Source organism: Blennius ocellaris, assembly GCF_963422515.1.
Source record: "Blennius ocellaris genome assembly, chromosome: 5".
Classification (NCBI taxonomy): domain Eukaryota; kingdom Metazoa; phylum Chordata; class Actinopteri; order Blenniiformes; family Blenniidae; genus Blennius; species Blennius ocellaris.
This window is the reverse complement of record NC_137654.1, coordinates 27,502,745-27,518,503: the sequence shown is the minus strand read 5'-3', so window position 1 is coordinate 27,518,503 and position 15,759 is coordinate 27,502,745. Positions and strand designations below refer to the sequence as shown.

The 15,759-nt window shown below is 41.8% G+C and overlaps 1 protein-coding gene across 1 annotated transcript in view; it reads right to left on the bottom strand.

The window, feature by feature from the left end:
• The window catches only part of LOC308130561 (rap1 GTPase-activating protein 1-like), a gene marked incomplete at both ends in the record, with an annotated part of 47,470 nt that extends 34,260 nt beyond the window's left edge, over positions 1-13,210 (bottom strand). Inside the window, 2 exons of the mRNA XM_080496964.1 lie at positions 1,635-1,670; positions 13,167-13,210. Of these exons, the coding sequence (XP_080353090.1) occupies positions 1,635-1,670; positions 13,167-13,210 (80 nt within the window). The remainder of the gene's footprint in view (positions 1-1,634; positions 1,671-13,166) is intronic.
• Between the last annotated feature and the right edge of the window lie 2,549 nt (positions 13,211-15,759).

Genomic DNA, 15,759 nt, shown 5'->3' with positions numbered 1-15,759 from the left:
TTCTAACAGCATAGTGAATATTGACTTCTACTAACAAATAATAAGATTATGAATAAGGATGAAGGGTAAAATTATAAAGGGTTTAAAGGTACCAAAATGTAATTTCTGGCATACATTGGATTTATTCCTAATAAAATTATTGGCACTTGACCTATGCTTCAGGTGCAGGGTGTTTATGCTTAACTTAACACAATACTTCATGGTTCTTTTTCCACATTTTCAAGGTAAATACGTCCATCGGGTGCACTGAGTGGAAAGAATATATGCATTATATATACACATCTAGAAATCCTGCATAAGCAGCACAGATCTCGATATCTAGCACAACTGTTCAATCAGGATTTCTGCGATCATCTATTTTGTCAGAAACGTTCATACCTGTAAAAGTTGATCAGTGCAGCCACTTTCCTCATAAAGCGTTACGCATAAGTGAGATTATTGAGAAACTCACCAGAATTTTCTTGATCTTCTAAATCGAAAAGGTGAGCATGGCATTTTGTTGAGTCGTTGTGCTACAGCCCTGCTGCCCTTTTTAGCTCACTGCTGCAATGTCCAGACTGCAGTGTTTACAAAAGTGCGGAAGGTGTTTATGAAAAGTCTCGGGGCACTTTCACTGTAGCCGTGGTCGCTTTATCCGTGCACCACAGGGCTTCCAGATAGAAATTGATCTGTCCTGCTGGGGATGATAATGTAATAAAAGTCCATGCCAGCTAAGAGAATATAGCCGGGAGGATTAAGTATGGCTCTGCTTGAAGTATTTTTCTTCTTTGATGTAATGCAGACATCAGAATTTCTCTTCCTCATGTCACCTCACCCAGTCAGTCCCTCTTTCCTTCCATCCTCTCACACAATTCTTTTATCTCTTCTGCTGTTTCGCATCGTCTCTTAGATCCCCGTCTTCTTGATCTTTAATTTGCTCCAGTGTTTACTGTCCTCTTCTCTACAATGAGGTGCGGACAATCTGTTTCACGCCGCAGTATTTGATAGCCAGACCACAGCCTGTTCAAACAAGACCAGTCACTGCTGAGTAATGCGGGCCTGAGAGAGGGAGAGAGAGGGAGAGAGAGAGAGAGAGAGAGAGAGAGAGAGAGAGAGAGAGAGAGAGAGAGAGAGGTATCCTCCAATATCTGTATTCCAGAGGGAAGAGGTTGGCGATACTGTGGTGAAGGACTGCTTAAGCTGCCGCCGTCAGACAGAAGGGGACGAGGGGGTCAAGGCGCTCGTGCCACCACACCGAAAAGCTTTCAAAAATGGAGACAGGTATCTGCAGAGGCAGGAGGTGTGCATGCTCAGACCCCTGCCTGCCGCCACGTTCCACCGACAGCAGTGCTCCGGCCCTGCCAGCACTGCGGAGGTGGCAGCGTGGCCCCGGGTATCCGTTTCCCTGCCGCTGCCCATCTGCTCTACCTTTTTCATTGGCTCATTCATCTCACTTACTGGCCACTCTGCGAACCGCTTCACACATTAGAAACCGTCAAGGTCTTTCTCAATCAGTGACACTGAACACCACTTCAGAGACCATCAAGCTTCACAAATGGTAATCCACTCTGATCACTTATAGTGTAGGTCTTATTTTCTCTGTCCGATAGTGCTGCCATGACCCGAATCAACTCAATATTAAAGACAGAACTTACCATAAGCTCCTCGCTTTAGAGAACGTCTTGTCCACTCTAAAAAAAAAAAGAGAGAGAACATATCACATGTTATAAATGCTATGAAATATGACACTTTTCATGGCACGTGCATTGTCTTTTTGCACAAACAATATACACTTGAAACTTGTATTTAAGTGCAGGAAACACAGAGGGTTTGCAGACCACCCTTTCCACATTGAAAGACGGGCACCGGAGTGAGAGGATGGCTATACGGTGAGCCGAGTTACCCTGAAATAACTCGTGCCATCTGTTGAAGATGCATTTCCAAGAATGAAAGGATGATTACGAGGCCGCATTTTTCTGGGACAAAATGAATCTTGTCTTGGTTTGTAACGTGCCAGCGGCTCACTACGCAGAGTCAATCAGGAGCACATCGTCTGTTCTCAAATCACTGTACAAACAGACTCAAGCAGGATTCAAGAGGAACAATGATCCATTAGGTGCAGCACAGGAGTTTTAGTGAGGATGTGTAGACGTGCTTCAGCCAACAGATGGCGCTGGCGGCGCAGAGGAAATACAGCATGAACATCTTGCCTGGCAGACAAAATTCATGATGACCAGGGGCCATGTTTAATTCCTGGTTAATTAGTTTTCCCATAACTGATTTCACAGAAAGCCATTAATTGTCAAATTGAAGCCCATAAGGCAGAATTCTATAAACCCTCGAGGAATCCAGTAAACACTCAAATGTTGGTTTTATAGTTATTAGAAGTAACACAGAGTGAAATTAATCATGTATGTATATTAAGTATGTATCATGAGGTTTTGCGGTGGTGCAAGGATTAGAAGTCTGGCTTTATAATACTAAAAGTTGTTTCCAGTTTGAATCCACTTTGCATAATCTTCCTCTGTTTCCTTTAAGGATTCTGGTTTTCTCATCCTGGCCACAAACATACATTTGAGGCTAGTTGATGTCTCTGAATTGCCCTTCGATGTGAACGTGAGTGTTTGTGACTGTCTGTCTCTCTGTGTTCACCCGGCCTTCTTCCAACATATTCAGCTGGCTTCAGCTTCGGCTAAATGGAATGAAGCCGTCTTGAAGATGATGAATATCTCATGACTTCAGTGGCTGAATCTCAGTGTCATATCATCCTAACTCCTGACAATTATCCGGGATGATGCACCACTAGAAAAATGCATCACGCAGAGAATACCCAAGCTGAATAAGGCTGTTTTATTTATTTATTTTTTTTGTTGGGTCTCCCCTCGCTGTTGACCCTGTGTCATTGGCCTCTTCCCTCATGTCAAAGCTTCTCCCTCCCTGTCCCTCCGAGTGGGACCACCAGGGTTTAGAGCTCTTACTCATCTTTCCGTGGACATGATTTGTGTGCATGACACACAACAATTCTGTGAGTAGACAAGACTCTTTCTGAGCCGGAACACAGACAACACGGTGTCATGGCAGCTGCTCCGTGAGGCAAAAATAGCACTAATTGCTCCCAAACTACAGCTGATGGTGGTGGGAATACTGTCGTGAACTGACAGTGGCACGAGATCAAAAATTATACGTCAGCCGAGTTACAACAATTTATATTGAGAATGAAAGGATTCAATTATCCGGAGCCGATTCCAGACACACAAACCCACGTGGGAAAGTCTTCGTAGGAAACCAGAGTAACCAATACACCACTGCACACCCAGCTGAAACCAAAACATGTCAACCTGCGGGTAGCGGTGAATGTTATTCCTCTCTTAAGTAACAATCCTCTTTGCAAAGTCTAAAAATAATACGCCCGTGCTCACAGACAAGGCCACAGACTGAGTTCCAGTTTTCATTCATATAAAAAGCAACTTCCAAGTTTCACTGTCAACAAAAACTCCCCAGGAGAAGCGACATCGGAAGCAAAAGTAAAAATGTTTGCACTTCTTTTGTCATGAGAACATCTCCGAAGATAAATGAAAGCACAAAGCTTCCCCCTTCTGAGAAAACTGTGCAAGTGAGAGGAAATGGGCCCTGGGGGCGTTTGTTTGTTCACAGCACTGTGGAGTCACGAATCAACAGACTTGTGTTGTTACAGTAGGTTGTCACCTGATTCCCCCTCGGTGCCGACGATCACTCATCGTTTTGAAGCCCGGGCCTCCATGTGACATCTGATGACACTCAAATAGAATTTGCTGGGTGGTTTCAGCCCCTATATACCACCAGTGTTGATTTCACGGAGCAAAACAACCGTGTGTGTGTGTGTGTGTGTGTGTGTGTGTGTGTGTGTGTGTGTGTGTGTGTGTGTGTGTGTGTGTGTGTGTGTGTGTGTGTGTGTGTGTGTGTGTGTGTGTGTGTGTGTGTGTGTGTGTGTGTGCGCGCGCAGATACATCAGCGCTTCATCTTAAGTGGAATGCTCACTGGTCCTTGGGAGGGCGCCAAAATTCCTCCGGGCCGTCAGTTCTGCTCTCAAGACGCTGAGTGTGAGGAGGGGCGCGCTGTTTTCATTTGTACTGCATCACTAAGAAAAACAGTTTCTAAGCCTCATCCTGTGCTGGTCGCCCAATCTCAGGTTTCGCGGAATTCCCATAAAATGAAATCAACCGGGGCGTGTCGAGATCATTGGATAAAGGCTCCGAGCTGAAATACCAAAACCAATACAGGAAATTTGAAATAAAACGTGCCCTCTGCAAGGCAACACAATATGATACCCAGCAGCTGAGACCTCGGCATACTGGGACAGACAGACGGATAAATTTGTCAAAGATTAGTTACAGTCCTCCAGGCAACGTGCGATGCTCTCTTCTTGCTGTGCCAGGAAAACAAATGTCATCATACACTGAAACAGATTAGACTCGTTTGTAAATTTGCTTTGAAGGTGACATACTACGCTCCTTCTTTTCCAACACCCGTTGCAGTCATGAGCATCCTCATGAAATTCTAGTTAAATGCTTTGGGCCAAGAAATACAAAGGATAAGTCTCAACAGCAAAATGTTCACCCGGACTATAACAGGCCCTCTTTAGGTCGATTTGCTTGAGTGCACGTCTCCTTGAATGCAAATTTACAACTGCTTGCCACACCCTCCGACTTTAGTGTGTCTGTACGGAAAGCGTCACTGTCCCCGTGGTGAACATCAGTGAGAAAATGCGGTTTAAATAATAAATAAAATATGATTACAAACGAGGCTTCGGCCCTCCATGTTTGACCCAAAGTCAAATCCAGAACCCGAAGTGGAAGATATGCTGCACTATCATACAGAAATTGAAATTAAAAAAGCTCTACCACTAACTAAAACCTAACTGAAACCTAACTAAAGCCATGAAACAGAGACGGATTAAGCACAAATAAGGAAGAAGCAGAGCAGAAGAGCTGACAATAGTAAAAAATAACAAAATCTTCCTCTGAGCAGAATTACAAAGAATATTCTGTCCTGACTGGAGTGGAGGAAAGCAGTGTGTGTGTGAATAACATGCATATGCCCTGTTTCAAATAATTAAATAAGCATATGTAAAACTAATTTCTTTAAGGAAAAAGAAAAAACCCCTCAGGTTTCAGGTCTCACTGAGTACTCAGTTCACGACAAGCTACAACACAACCCATACAGGAACTACAGCTCAGCAGCTCTTTTTTTTTCATCCTGTTTCTGTCCTCTCTGCAAGGTACTACAAAAGTAGTTGCCATAGAAACAAACATCACCAAGGGATAAAAAGGCCAAAGGCAAGCTCTCGGAAACCCGGCGCACCACCATGTCAGCAGTGGGGAATTACTTAATTCAACTTAATCCGACTGCAGTCTGTAATTTCCTAATTCCTCTACTAAACTTTTAAAACATTTCTTCTCTTCAGAAATTAGCTGAGCTGTGTCGTATATCCCGAGTCAGCAGCACTGCTCGCGGCAAGTAGGTCAACAGACAGGGCTGAGGAGTCAGCCCGGAGGAAATCCAGCTTAACGCAAACAAGTTTGTTGTTCAGCCGCAAATCTGCCGTGGTAACATCTCTCCGCCCTGCTAATTCTATATCTGACATATAAGAAGCACTGTGAATTTAGCATAATCCACCCAGACCACGACATATGTGCAAGCAAATTCAGGTCGGGGGGGTGGGGGGGGGTGATACCTGAACATCCTAACTAGAGACTAAACACTCAGATATCACACTCAATACTTTTGAATGGAGAAAGGTCAGCGCTGTCGGTCTCTATGTTACAACACAAACAAGCCATTTGCATCAACTAATGCACTGAAAATGATGCACGAACTAAACTTGCAGAGAAATTATTCCCACTTCCCTTGAGCTGCTATAAATTCTGGCGGAGTCCGAGGAAATGTTACGCCCAGTTCGGTCTGCGTGGGACGAGAGCGACTGAAGTTTGAAGGACAGTCTGGACAGCTCAGGATCCTCGGCGATCAAAACAGAGGCGGAAAGGTTACGTGTCGTGAACTGTGCCTTCAGAATAACAAGCACTGCCAAACTTACAGATGATCTGGTCTCTAGGATGACTGCAGGGTGTTTTTTTCAAAAAAAACAAAACAAAACAAAACAAAAAAACAAGTATATTTAGCAGAATAATGTGCTACAGAAATAATGTCCATGCACTAAACTGTCCACTGCAGCAAGAGGCTGCTGTGAAAAATCACAAATCATCAGTATGACACAGTGAGGTGAGACTGTGAGGATGACGCACCCTGAAGGATGAAGAGTTTGTGACACCAAACATAAGTCTGGAATGTATGAGCATTTTCTGAACTGACCAATGATAGTGTTTTGGAGTTTTCAAAATGTTTAGTTTATGCTGCTATTATTTTACCAGTCCAGCCGAATAAAGATCACATTAGTCTCTATGTGGCCCTTGAATTGGAAAAAAAACTATAAGTATAATCATATTCTATTCATTTATAGTTTGTGTGATGTCCTCTTTTTTATGGTTTTTTGGTTCTTCTGTGTTGTTGATACAAAATATGACATCTCTAAAATGTTAATTTTTAACATACTGCAATGAACAGCAGTAATTTTCCACCTTAAAATTTGATCATCACCGGGAAAAGGAAAGTATGACGAAGCCTGAATTGGGATCATCAATAATCCTGCACATATTTCAGCCTGAAACAAAGTCTGACGAACTGAAATTTTGACATGAAGTGAAAGGAAACATAATTCATTCATAAAGTCTGCTCAGGGTATTTTACGAAATAAATCCCAACATGACAGACCAAAAAAAAAAAATGTGAGGGATGGCCGGAGCCAGTTGGAGTTGCGTCTTTGTAAATGTCTTTTCAAAATGTATATAAAAAAAATGCTGAGATAATCCAGTCCAGGCAAAAGCGGAGTGTGGAATACATGATTTGACTGACACTTGATGCCCAAAATAAGGGACAAATAAAGTGAAATAAACGTGAGACGACAGCCAGCCGACTTACTTTCACCTGCATAAACACGTCTTGTAAGTTCTGACTCTGCACTGCAGCCCTCAGTATAGCGAGCCAATTTAAAAATAATTAGCTGTGGGGGATAAAAAACTAAACAATTATTGTATGTTTATGATAAACACCGAGGAGTGATTACAAAAAGCAAAAAAATAAATAAAAATGCTGCCAAACAATAGTGAATGTGTACAAATCTGGGCTGCTTACTGTATCTGTGCCTTACGTGAGCTGAATGAGTCCATTGACAGAGAAATAAGTGTAAAGCAGCTGAATGTCCTCATTTTGCTCCCCGACAGTAAGATACAGTGAATGAAAGCACAAACGTTGGTACCAAAGCTTCTGGTTACAGCAATATTGAACTTACTCGACAAACAAAACAAACAAATGACAGTATTTCATATTGTCTGTGTGGAAATATAAATAGTCTTCTGTTTTCTGGGCAGCAGGCATGTGAATGCTCTTAATTCAATCAATGCAATGTAGATTTCATGTCGTTACCGACAAAAATACCAAACGAGAGCTTTTAGAATAGCTTTTACACACAGTTGCATTAAATGTTTTTGTATTATCTCCATCTTGGTTGGAGAACAAAACCAAATGCCATTGCAGTAACGTGACACTTTTAGGATATTAAAAGTGCAATACGTATTCAAATTATGCCTCTCGTGTGTATTTAGTGGCAGTACTGACTGAGTAGCACCAAGCGTATTTTGTGATGAATTCCCATAGAAGATTTTGCAAGATAATTCTCAGTTGCCGAGAGTAAGTTCTGCTATGAGGCGACACCATAAGTCCGTCTCTTCTCCGTCAGAGATGGTGTACATTAACACATAATAAAAACACACTGTTCAGCTGTCCCATATAAAAATCTTATTTCACTGCTTCACCCTCATTACACTGACACTGCAGTCATTGTTGTATACTGTTATATAGACATATATATGTATTTCTGTCAAAAAAAAATGAAGGGATTTTAGCCATTACGGACCTAGAACAAAGAAGTCAGTGTATTCGTTTCCATATTTTAAAAAATGTGATCTAGATCATCGGATACACGTCGTTTCTTAACAATTGTATAACATGTAAGAAACTCAGTGCCACTCGAACTATTCAATTGCAGTTGTGCAACTGTTTGCACGTGAACGTATGAGGGAGTTAAAAGCCTAACGTGAAGTAAAGTTACAGACTGGCAGCCCCACGAGCATTAGATAATTAACTGGAGCTCAGGCCGTGCCTTCTTATCCATTATTCTCCAAGGATGGCTCGCCATTGTGAATGTGAATGTGACTGTCAGTGTAAATATTCAAGGTGAACTGACTGAGTAGGCTCTGAAGAGCCCTCTCATTGCCCCGCGTCTCCTGTTTACTTTGCCACTGCCCTTGGAAAGCTACCTGAATGGCCCCCGGCTCTCAAGTATCTCTGGCGGGCGGCGTAATCGTCTTTTTGTCATGTAAACATTTGCTTTTGTCAAACAAAATGACCGCGTATCTGTTGTTCGCCGAAGCACAGCATTCTGTAATACGTTCAGGAAATAGATCATTAAAAATCCCCACACGGCACGAGTTTATGGATGCATAATGTAACCTCAGGAGACTCGGACTCAGATTTGATCATGCTGAAATGTAAAAAGCGCCTTGTTATATCAATATGAAATAGTTAAATGGTTTTCTAAATATAGTGTACTTCTATCCATCTTTTATTCAAACTTGGGGTCAGAGGTCACTCGAGCAGCTGATTATGGCTGAAAGCAGGGCAAACAGACAGAAAGTCACACATTCACATCTACAGACAGCCTCAAATGCATGCTATTGAGCTGGGCTTGCAAAAAAAAAAAAAAACAACAAAAATCATATACAGGGTGAACATACACAACTGCACTTAAAAGCCCTAAAGCCTCATATTTAAACTGAGGAACTTCTCAATCTTAACCACCACAGAACCATGTTAAACTGTTGAAAACATGAACATGAACATGAACTTAATAAAAATTACTACATACTATTAATAAAAAATCATGTTTAAATCATAAAAAAGTATTTTCTGTTGTCTTTTACTATACATGGCACTGACATTTTTTTTTTTTCCTTTCTCAACTCTTCTATTCTATTTATAGATACCAAAACTACCAAAGCTTAACACAGTTTGATCAATATGAGTCTGCACGGTGTTGCAGCGGCAGTCTCACTTTAAGAACGGTGCCTGTTCCAGTCCGGGTTGGGCTTGACGGCCTTTCTGTGTGGAGTTTGCATGTTTTTCTGCGAGAGGTTTATTTTCCCAGGTTCTCTGGTTTCCTCAACACAGTTCAAAGAAAAGTGTTTGAGGATAATCGGTGTCCCTCGGCGGGAGTGCGCGTAACCCTGTGTGTTTGCCCCGTGATGGACCAGTGGCCTCTCGGCGGTGGATCCCGCCTTCAACCCAGAGTTCAGCTGAAACACGGACGGGTGACATACAAGCCATAACTAACTTAGCAATTACATTTTCCAAATCAGATGACCAGAGAATGCCTCCAGACAACTGAGGCCTGCTCCCATTTCAAAACAATGTCCGTCCCTCCAGTCACTTGTTTTTGAACGGGGCAGGCGAGCATTCCTTCGTTCAGTCTCTCTACGGGTCGCTGCAACGTGCGGCATTGTTCAGGCTGCCTGAAGGCCTCGTCACTGAGGTCACTGCCAAAGCGCCGAGTTCATCCGACAGGTCACAGCTCGCTGTTTATTTCACGATTTGAGGGGAAACGGGCTCAGTGGCACGATGACGAGCCGCTTACAGAATGTCTCACGTGAAGAACTGGCACGCAAGTCCAGTTAGAATTCTGGAAAGTAGAAGGAATAGCTTGCAGCAAAACGCATTTTAAGGATATGAAAGTTTAAGTGTTGCAACGTCGTGACAGCAGTTGGCTGCCCCGATAATTGCATTACGAAATAATGAAAGGAGAGTCATAAAAATGTAAGAGAAAAAAAAAATCCTTTACATAAAAATGCCACATTCAGTGGTCATTCCATGAATTATTGACGCCACAATTATGCTGCATAAAAGACAGACGGATGTGCCGAGAGCAGACTCCCTTCTGTGAATGCCAATGAGAGGACCAGGAGCATTACAGGTGTACGAACTCAGACCAATCTATCAAAACACCAGGTGTAACTGCATTCATGGCCGCTGCTAAAAAACAGTTGTTTCCTTTGTGTACAAAGACATCTCCAACAAACTGCTGCATGAAGCGTAGATGTAACAAATAATGAATTTCTTTGAGCACATTTTATTTTCCCCATTTCTACATAGGAGTAGGTAAGTCTACCTCGAGAACTCAGCATGTAAAAAAATGTACGACAATTCACGTCCATTGATTTTAGTTCATGGGCGACATACAGCCTCACTTAGGCCTCGTTTACACGACAACATTTCAAGAGAAAACACGTCATTTTTGAGTTTTCATTTCAGGAAAGATTTGTGTTTACACAGCAATGTTTTGAAAACACTGTCTGTTTACATTGAATACAGTGTAGTATTCATGTCGGGACATTAGCTGCACACACATCCACTCACTCTATAAACACTGACAATGGCGAGTAGATGTGGATAGACGGCCAAGTTGGATTGTTATTCCGGTGAATCTCATCTATAAAGCTACCAAGTCCCAGGAGAACATGGACTGGGAGTTGTGCCACTCTGGCGGAAGCCATAATATTATTGTCAATCTACTGTCGTTGCAGTATCTTAAAACTTTTGTGTCGCTGAGTCGGCGCGTTTTCAATTAGTTGTGCTCTGTGCATCATTGTCATGTAAACAGACACACAAAACGTAATGTACGTTTTTTGTTTTCACAGGTCTGGATGTCACTTGGTCTGAATAAGTATAAAGCAAATGACTCATAAACAAAGGAGTAAAAAGTAATTACTTCCTTTACAGAAGTGGAAGTACAGATACGAGAGTAATAACAGAAGTAAGTACATATCAACTTCAGCAAAATACAAGAAAGTATTTTATATTGAGAGTATACTATAATTATTACTACTGCAAAACTATGTTTGGCTACAGAAGCCCAATAATCAGCAAATATACAATTTAAAACTCAATTTGTGTCATAGATTTGATTTAAATGTTAATCAATTATTCCTTAAATAGAAACAGGTAACAACTTTAATGAACCTTATAAAACACTGCAAGTTCCATAACAACCTATATTTTTGAAACAGGAAGTTTTGGTATGTCAAACATTATCGATGCAACTTTTACCCCTAATAAATCCTTTCAACTTCTGCATCTTCATTGTGGATAACTGTTACCATCAGATGCTTTTTTCTTCTTTCTTTTTTTTTTAGTTTAAAAAAGTACAAATATTTGTGTTCAAATGTTGGGTTAATAGTAAAAAGCAGATCATTCTCAAATCGACATAAAAACAACTTAAAAATCTACTTAAATACAGTAACACAGTATTAATTCAAAGACAATTTCCCCCTTTTACTTTGGTTCCAGTGCAAAAAAAACCCCAGTAGGAATACGTTCTGAAAAGGGGCCTGAAATTTATTTAAATAAATAAATAAATAAATATAAAAAGATAGTCTGAAATCTTTGGCCCACAGTGGGATTATCTTCCCGGGCCAATCCATTTCTGCAGCTTTCAGCCTGCAAGTTTCCATGAACTCATCCTCACGGTGTGGATTTCATGATAATGCTATTTCGCTTTTCACTCAGGCGTCTTATATGGGGGGTATGTCATTTACAGCTTGCAGATGATGTCATTATGTTAACACTTTGCAATGTCATTATGATTGAACCTTCTGGAGCCTTTGTTTTTTTAAATCTGTAAAACACGGTGTGGAAACTCTTCCACAGAATTATACATCTCACCTTTCTGGTTGCAAGTAAATCTTCACTAAAAAAAAAATAAAAAATCCCCACCATGTTTTGTTCTCCCTGTTGAAGAAATGTTAAAGCTGTTCTGAGCTCATTACTGCCCCCTGAGGCCAGAAGGAGGACAACACCTCTTTGCTGGTTGACAGGTGGTGAGAAACCTCAGTTATGATTTAGTGCAACACCCGGAACAAACTTCAGGAAATCAACAAATGCTGTGCCAGAAGTTGTTCTACATGGGAACTAGCCGGTGGTTGGTTTTAACCAATATGTATTTCATTAACCTTCAGCCTTGTCTGAATACTTTCTATCCTGATTCTAACGTTGGTGAATCACATTAATGTTCCTTTGAGGTTAACTTCAGTTCACCGTGAGTGGACTGTCCATAAGATACAAACTGTAGAATTGGATTTTCTTCCAGAGAAAGCTCTGCATCATAAATGCTATCCTGCAGCCCACAAACACACACACAAACACACACACACAAACACACACACACACACAAACACGCACACGCAGCGACATTAATACCGTCACCACCACACAAAAAGGCACTGCACATGTAAGCCTGGTTAAAACCGTCTCCGCTGGATGTTGGCTGATTGGGCATTTCCAGGCTTTCCTGAGTTTACGTTCAACACACATGTTCACAGTTGAGGCGGCACGGGGGCCACCTGTTCACCTCCTGACCATTAAAACAAGTCTTTGCTGACTCTGCGTCTACACCTAAAGTCTGAAGCCGAGCACCGGAATATTTGGCAAGTGAGGAGCAAACGACACTTATCGATATAACACATGTTTATCTATCAGATCATACACACAATAAGAACAAATGTAGCCCCCCCCCCCACCACACACACACAATGACAAACTGTGATGTTGCATTTTTCTGTGGACATTCATTGCATACGCTCCTTCCTGTGAACTCACCGCCTTAGTTTGTATTCAGTTGTTATGCCTCACTCCCCCTATCTTGTTTACATTGTCGTACTCACACCCTCACCCAAAATCTGGAGTACTTCTCAACATGTAGTGCACAGAGCATGATCCTCTGTGACTGATCATCATCAGGCAGCAGCAATTATGAGAGGAGCCGTTCAGAATGGAAAACTACAACAACAACAAAAATACCCTGCAGGACATTCAGAACAAAGGCTGTTTTGATATAAATGCACAAACATGCAGGCACCAATGCAGACTAAGAATCTGCACTGTCATCAAACCAGAAACAGACACACACACACAGACAGTCACAAACATATCCAAGACAGACTGATGACAGACTCTATAAAATGATCAGGATGCTTCAATCTTACCCTCCATAGGCTCCAAAAGTGAAACTCCTCTTTCTATGCGGCATAGCAGCTAATGGATGGCAGCGAGTCAGTCAACTCAAAGCTGAATGGAGCCAGCACTTGTGTCACTTACGCTGACTGAGCATGTGTGTGTGGGTGTGTGTGTGTGTGTGTGCGTGTGTGTGTGTGTGTGTGTGCGTGTGTGCGTGTGTGTGTGTGTGTGTATGGTTTGCCTGCCGTCTGAGTTCCACTCCCCCAGCCCAGGCTAACGTGCCCTGCCTCTTCCTTGCTCACACGCCTCCTTCACAAACAGGAGAGAATCGGCAAGAGGATGAGGAAGGATGAGGAGGAGGAGGAGGAGGAAGAGGAGGGGGCTGGAGCCAGGGCTGCTGACCATGCCAGTCTCCCAGGGAACCAGGAGTGTAGTGGAGGCAGTCTTCCTCATATTACCCTTTTCGCAGTCGTCAAGATCGCCGTCAGGGCATTTCTTGTTCACCTGATAAGGCGTACAAATGGCCACGGGACAAGATCACAAAGGTATTCTTGGCATTGTGGGAGTTTGCTCAGAACAAGATTCTGGCCACACCAGTTCTCCCTCTCACCGTCACTGGAAGACAGCTGGTCAAACAAGCTGTAGACATCAGACAAATAGTTCGCCATTCTTCACAGGCGACCTAATCGCCGGGTGAGCAACTCCTGCAAACCGCAAACTAGTGTCCCCTTGAACAAGTTTCTAATCTTGTTCATTCATCTACCCCCCCCCCACCTGATTCTTCTCTTTGTTCGCCTACCACTTGTGGTATGCACAACAACGACGGGTTCACACGGTGCAGAGTCGTCCCACAGTCACAATTAGCTGCATTGATTAAATGGAGTAGATGTCTGGAGGTAGTGGCTCCCCTTTCGTAGGCTGTTGAGTCTCATAAACTGGCAGCGGTGACAACGGTGCATTAATGCTGCCACGGATTATTGAATAAAGAAGGATTGCAGTCCCGAGCCTCAGCCAGCGATCTAATAGGCATTCGCGTCCAAAGCATTTGCACCATGTTTGGATGAGTCAGACTCCTGTTATCACAGCCAGTGCAGAACAGATGCAGATGCATTTACGCAGAGGAAGCAATCTCTTTAGCTGGCAATGGTTTAATCAACCCTAAATCATGAATTAAAAAAAAAAAAAAAAAAAAAAAAATCTCACCAATCCAGGACTTCAATTTCTCCAGGGACCAATAATGTCTTCATTAAATTAACGACAAAGAACTGATAGTAACTGAGCAGACGAGCACTTGATTAATCAATGGGCCCACAAAACCAGTATAATCACCCTGATAAGCAATTACGTCAACTCACAGTTACATCATCCCTTTTCTAAGGAACTGCAGTCTCCTAAAAAAAAAAAAAAAAAAAAAAAAAAGGAAAGAAAAGGCATTTCACCACAGGACTTGGATGACTTTGCCGGGTTTCACTCTGTCTCGTGGCTGTGCCCTCATTTATTTAACTGGACACATCTCTGGCCACCAGATATTCCCCTCCCTGTTCTATCTAGTGATTTGATTGGCAGTGTGACTATTTTATGAGAGTATCGTGGCTCTGTCTGGTGCCTGCAGGGTTTTGTTCAAACTTAACAATCTCCCCCCCAAAAAAAAATAAAAGGACAGGTTGGTCGAGGTGAGGTTTTCTCTTGCGCCGCCATTTTTGCCATCATAGAAGCATCAGAAAAGCTCCAAGAGGAACCAATAATGTATACAAACTAAAGAAAAGGAAGTTTGAAAATTGGTAATCTAGAGTTATTGTTTACAGTGGAAATGCTTCGTTAATCATTTGAAAAGAATGAACTGTAAATAAGCTGGTTTCATCTATATGCTGTATGCTTGAGACTTCAGTATGCAGCGGTTAAAGTTATATTGATTTACAAATACTTCCATTAAAAGTATTTTTGTTGTAAAATGAAAACCATTATGTACCATTTACTCTGAAACTGGTCAAAATGATATATTTAGTCAGAGATATTTAATAAAGTCTTAATGTCTTAATGGGATATGTTGCTCACTGGATTTCTTTAAGGGGTTATAAAATGTTCATTAGTATTGGATGTCGTTTTGCCCTAATAACTTAGGAGTGAATGTTGTTTCTCTTAGTCTGTTTCTTAGTACGGGATTGAAAATTGCCATTGTACGGTGAAGCAATCTGGAAAAAAAACATAATATAGAAAAGAATTTACTTCAAAAGTTATTGGACTTGTGTGGAAAAAGTGCAGTGTAACACATTATATCCATACATCCATCTTCAATTACCACATTAACCCTAATACAAGTAGCCAATCCATGTGGAATAACTCATTAGATAATACAATACGCAGTGGGTTATTTAAACATTTTAAATAAGTATGGAGCTGAGCAGAACCAGCTTAGTGGCATTTCAGACTATATACATGCATTAAATACTACAATCATTTACATCTTGATATATTAACTGTTTGGCTCAGTAACTTTCACAAAAAGATATACATTTGGCTCGTTTCAGCCACAGCTTGACTTCCTTTAAGTGCCACTCTATTGATTCGACGTGTCAGTCTCCCCTCAGTTCTGTCTGCTTTCCTGAAGATTCAATTAACTAA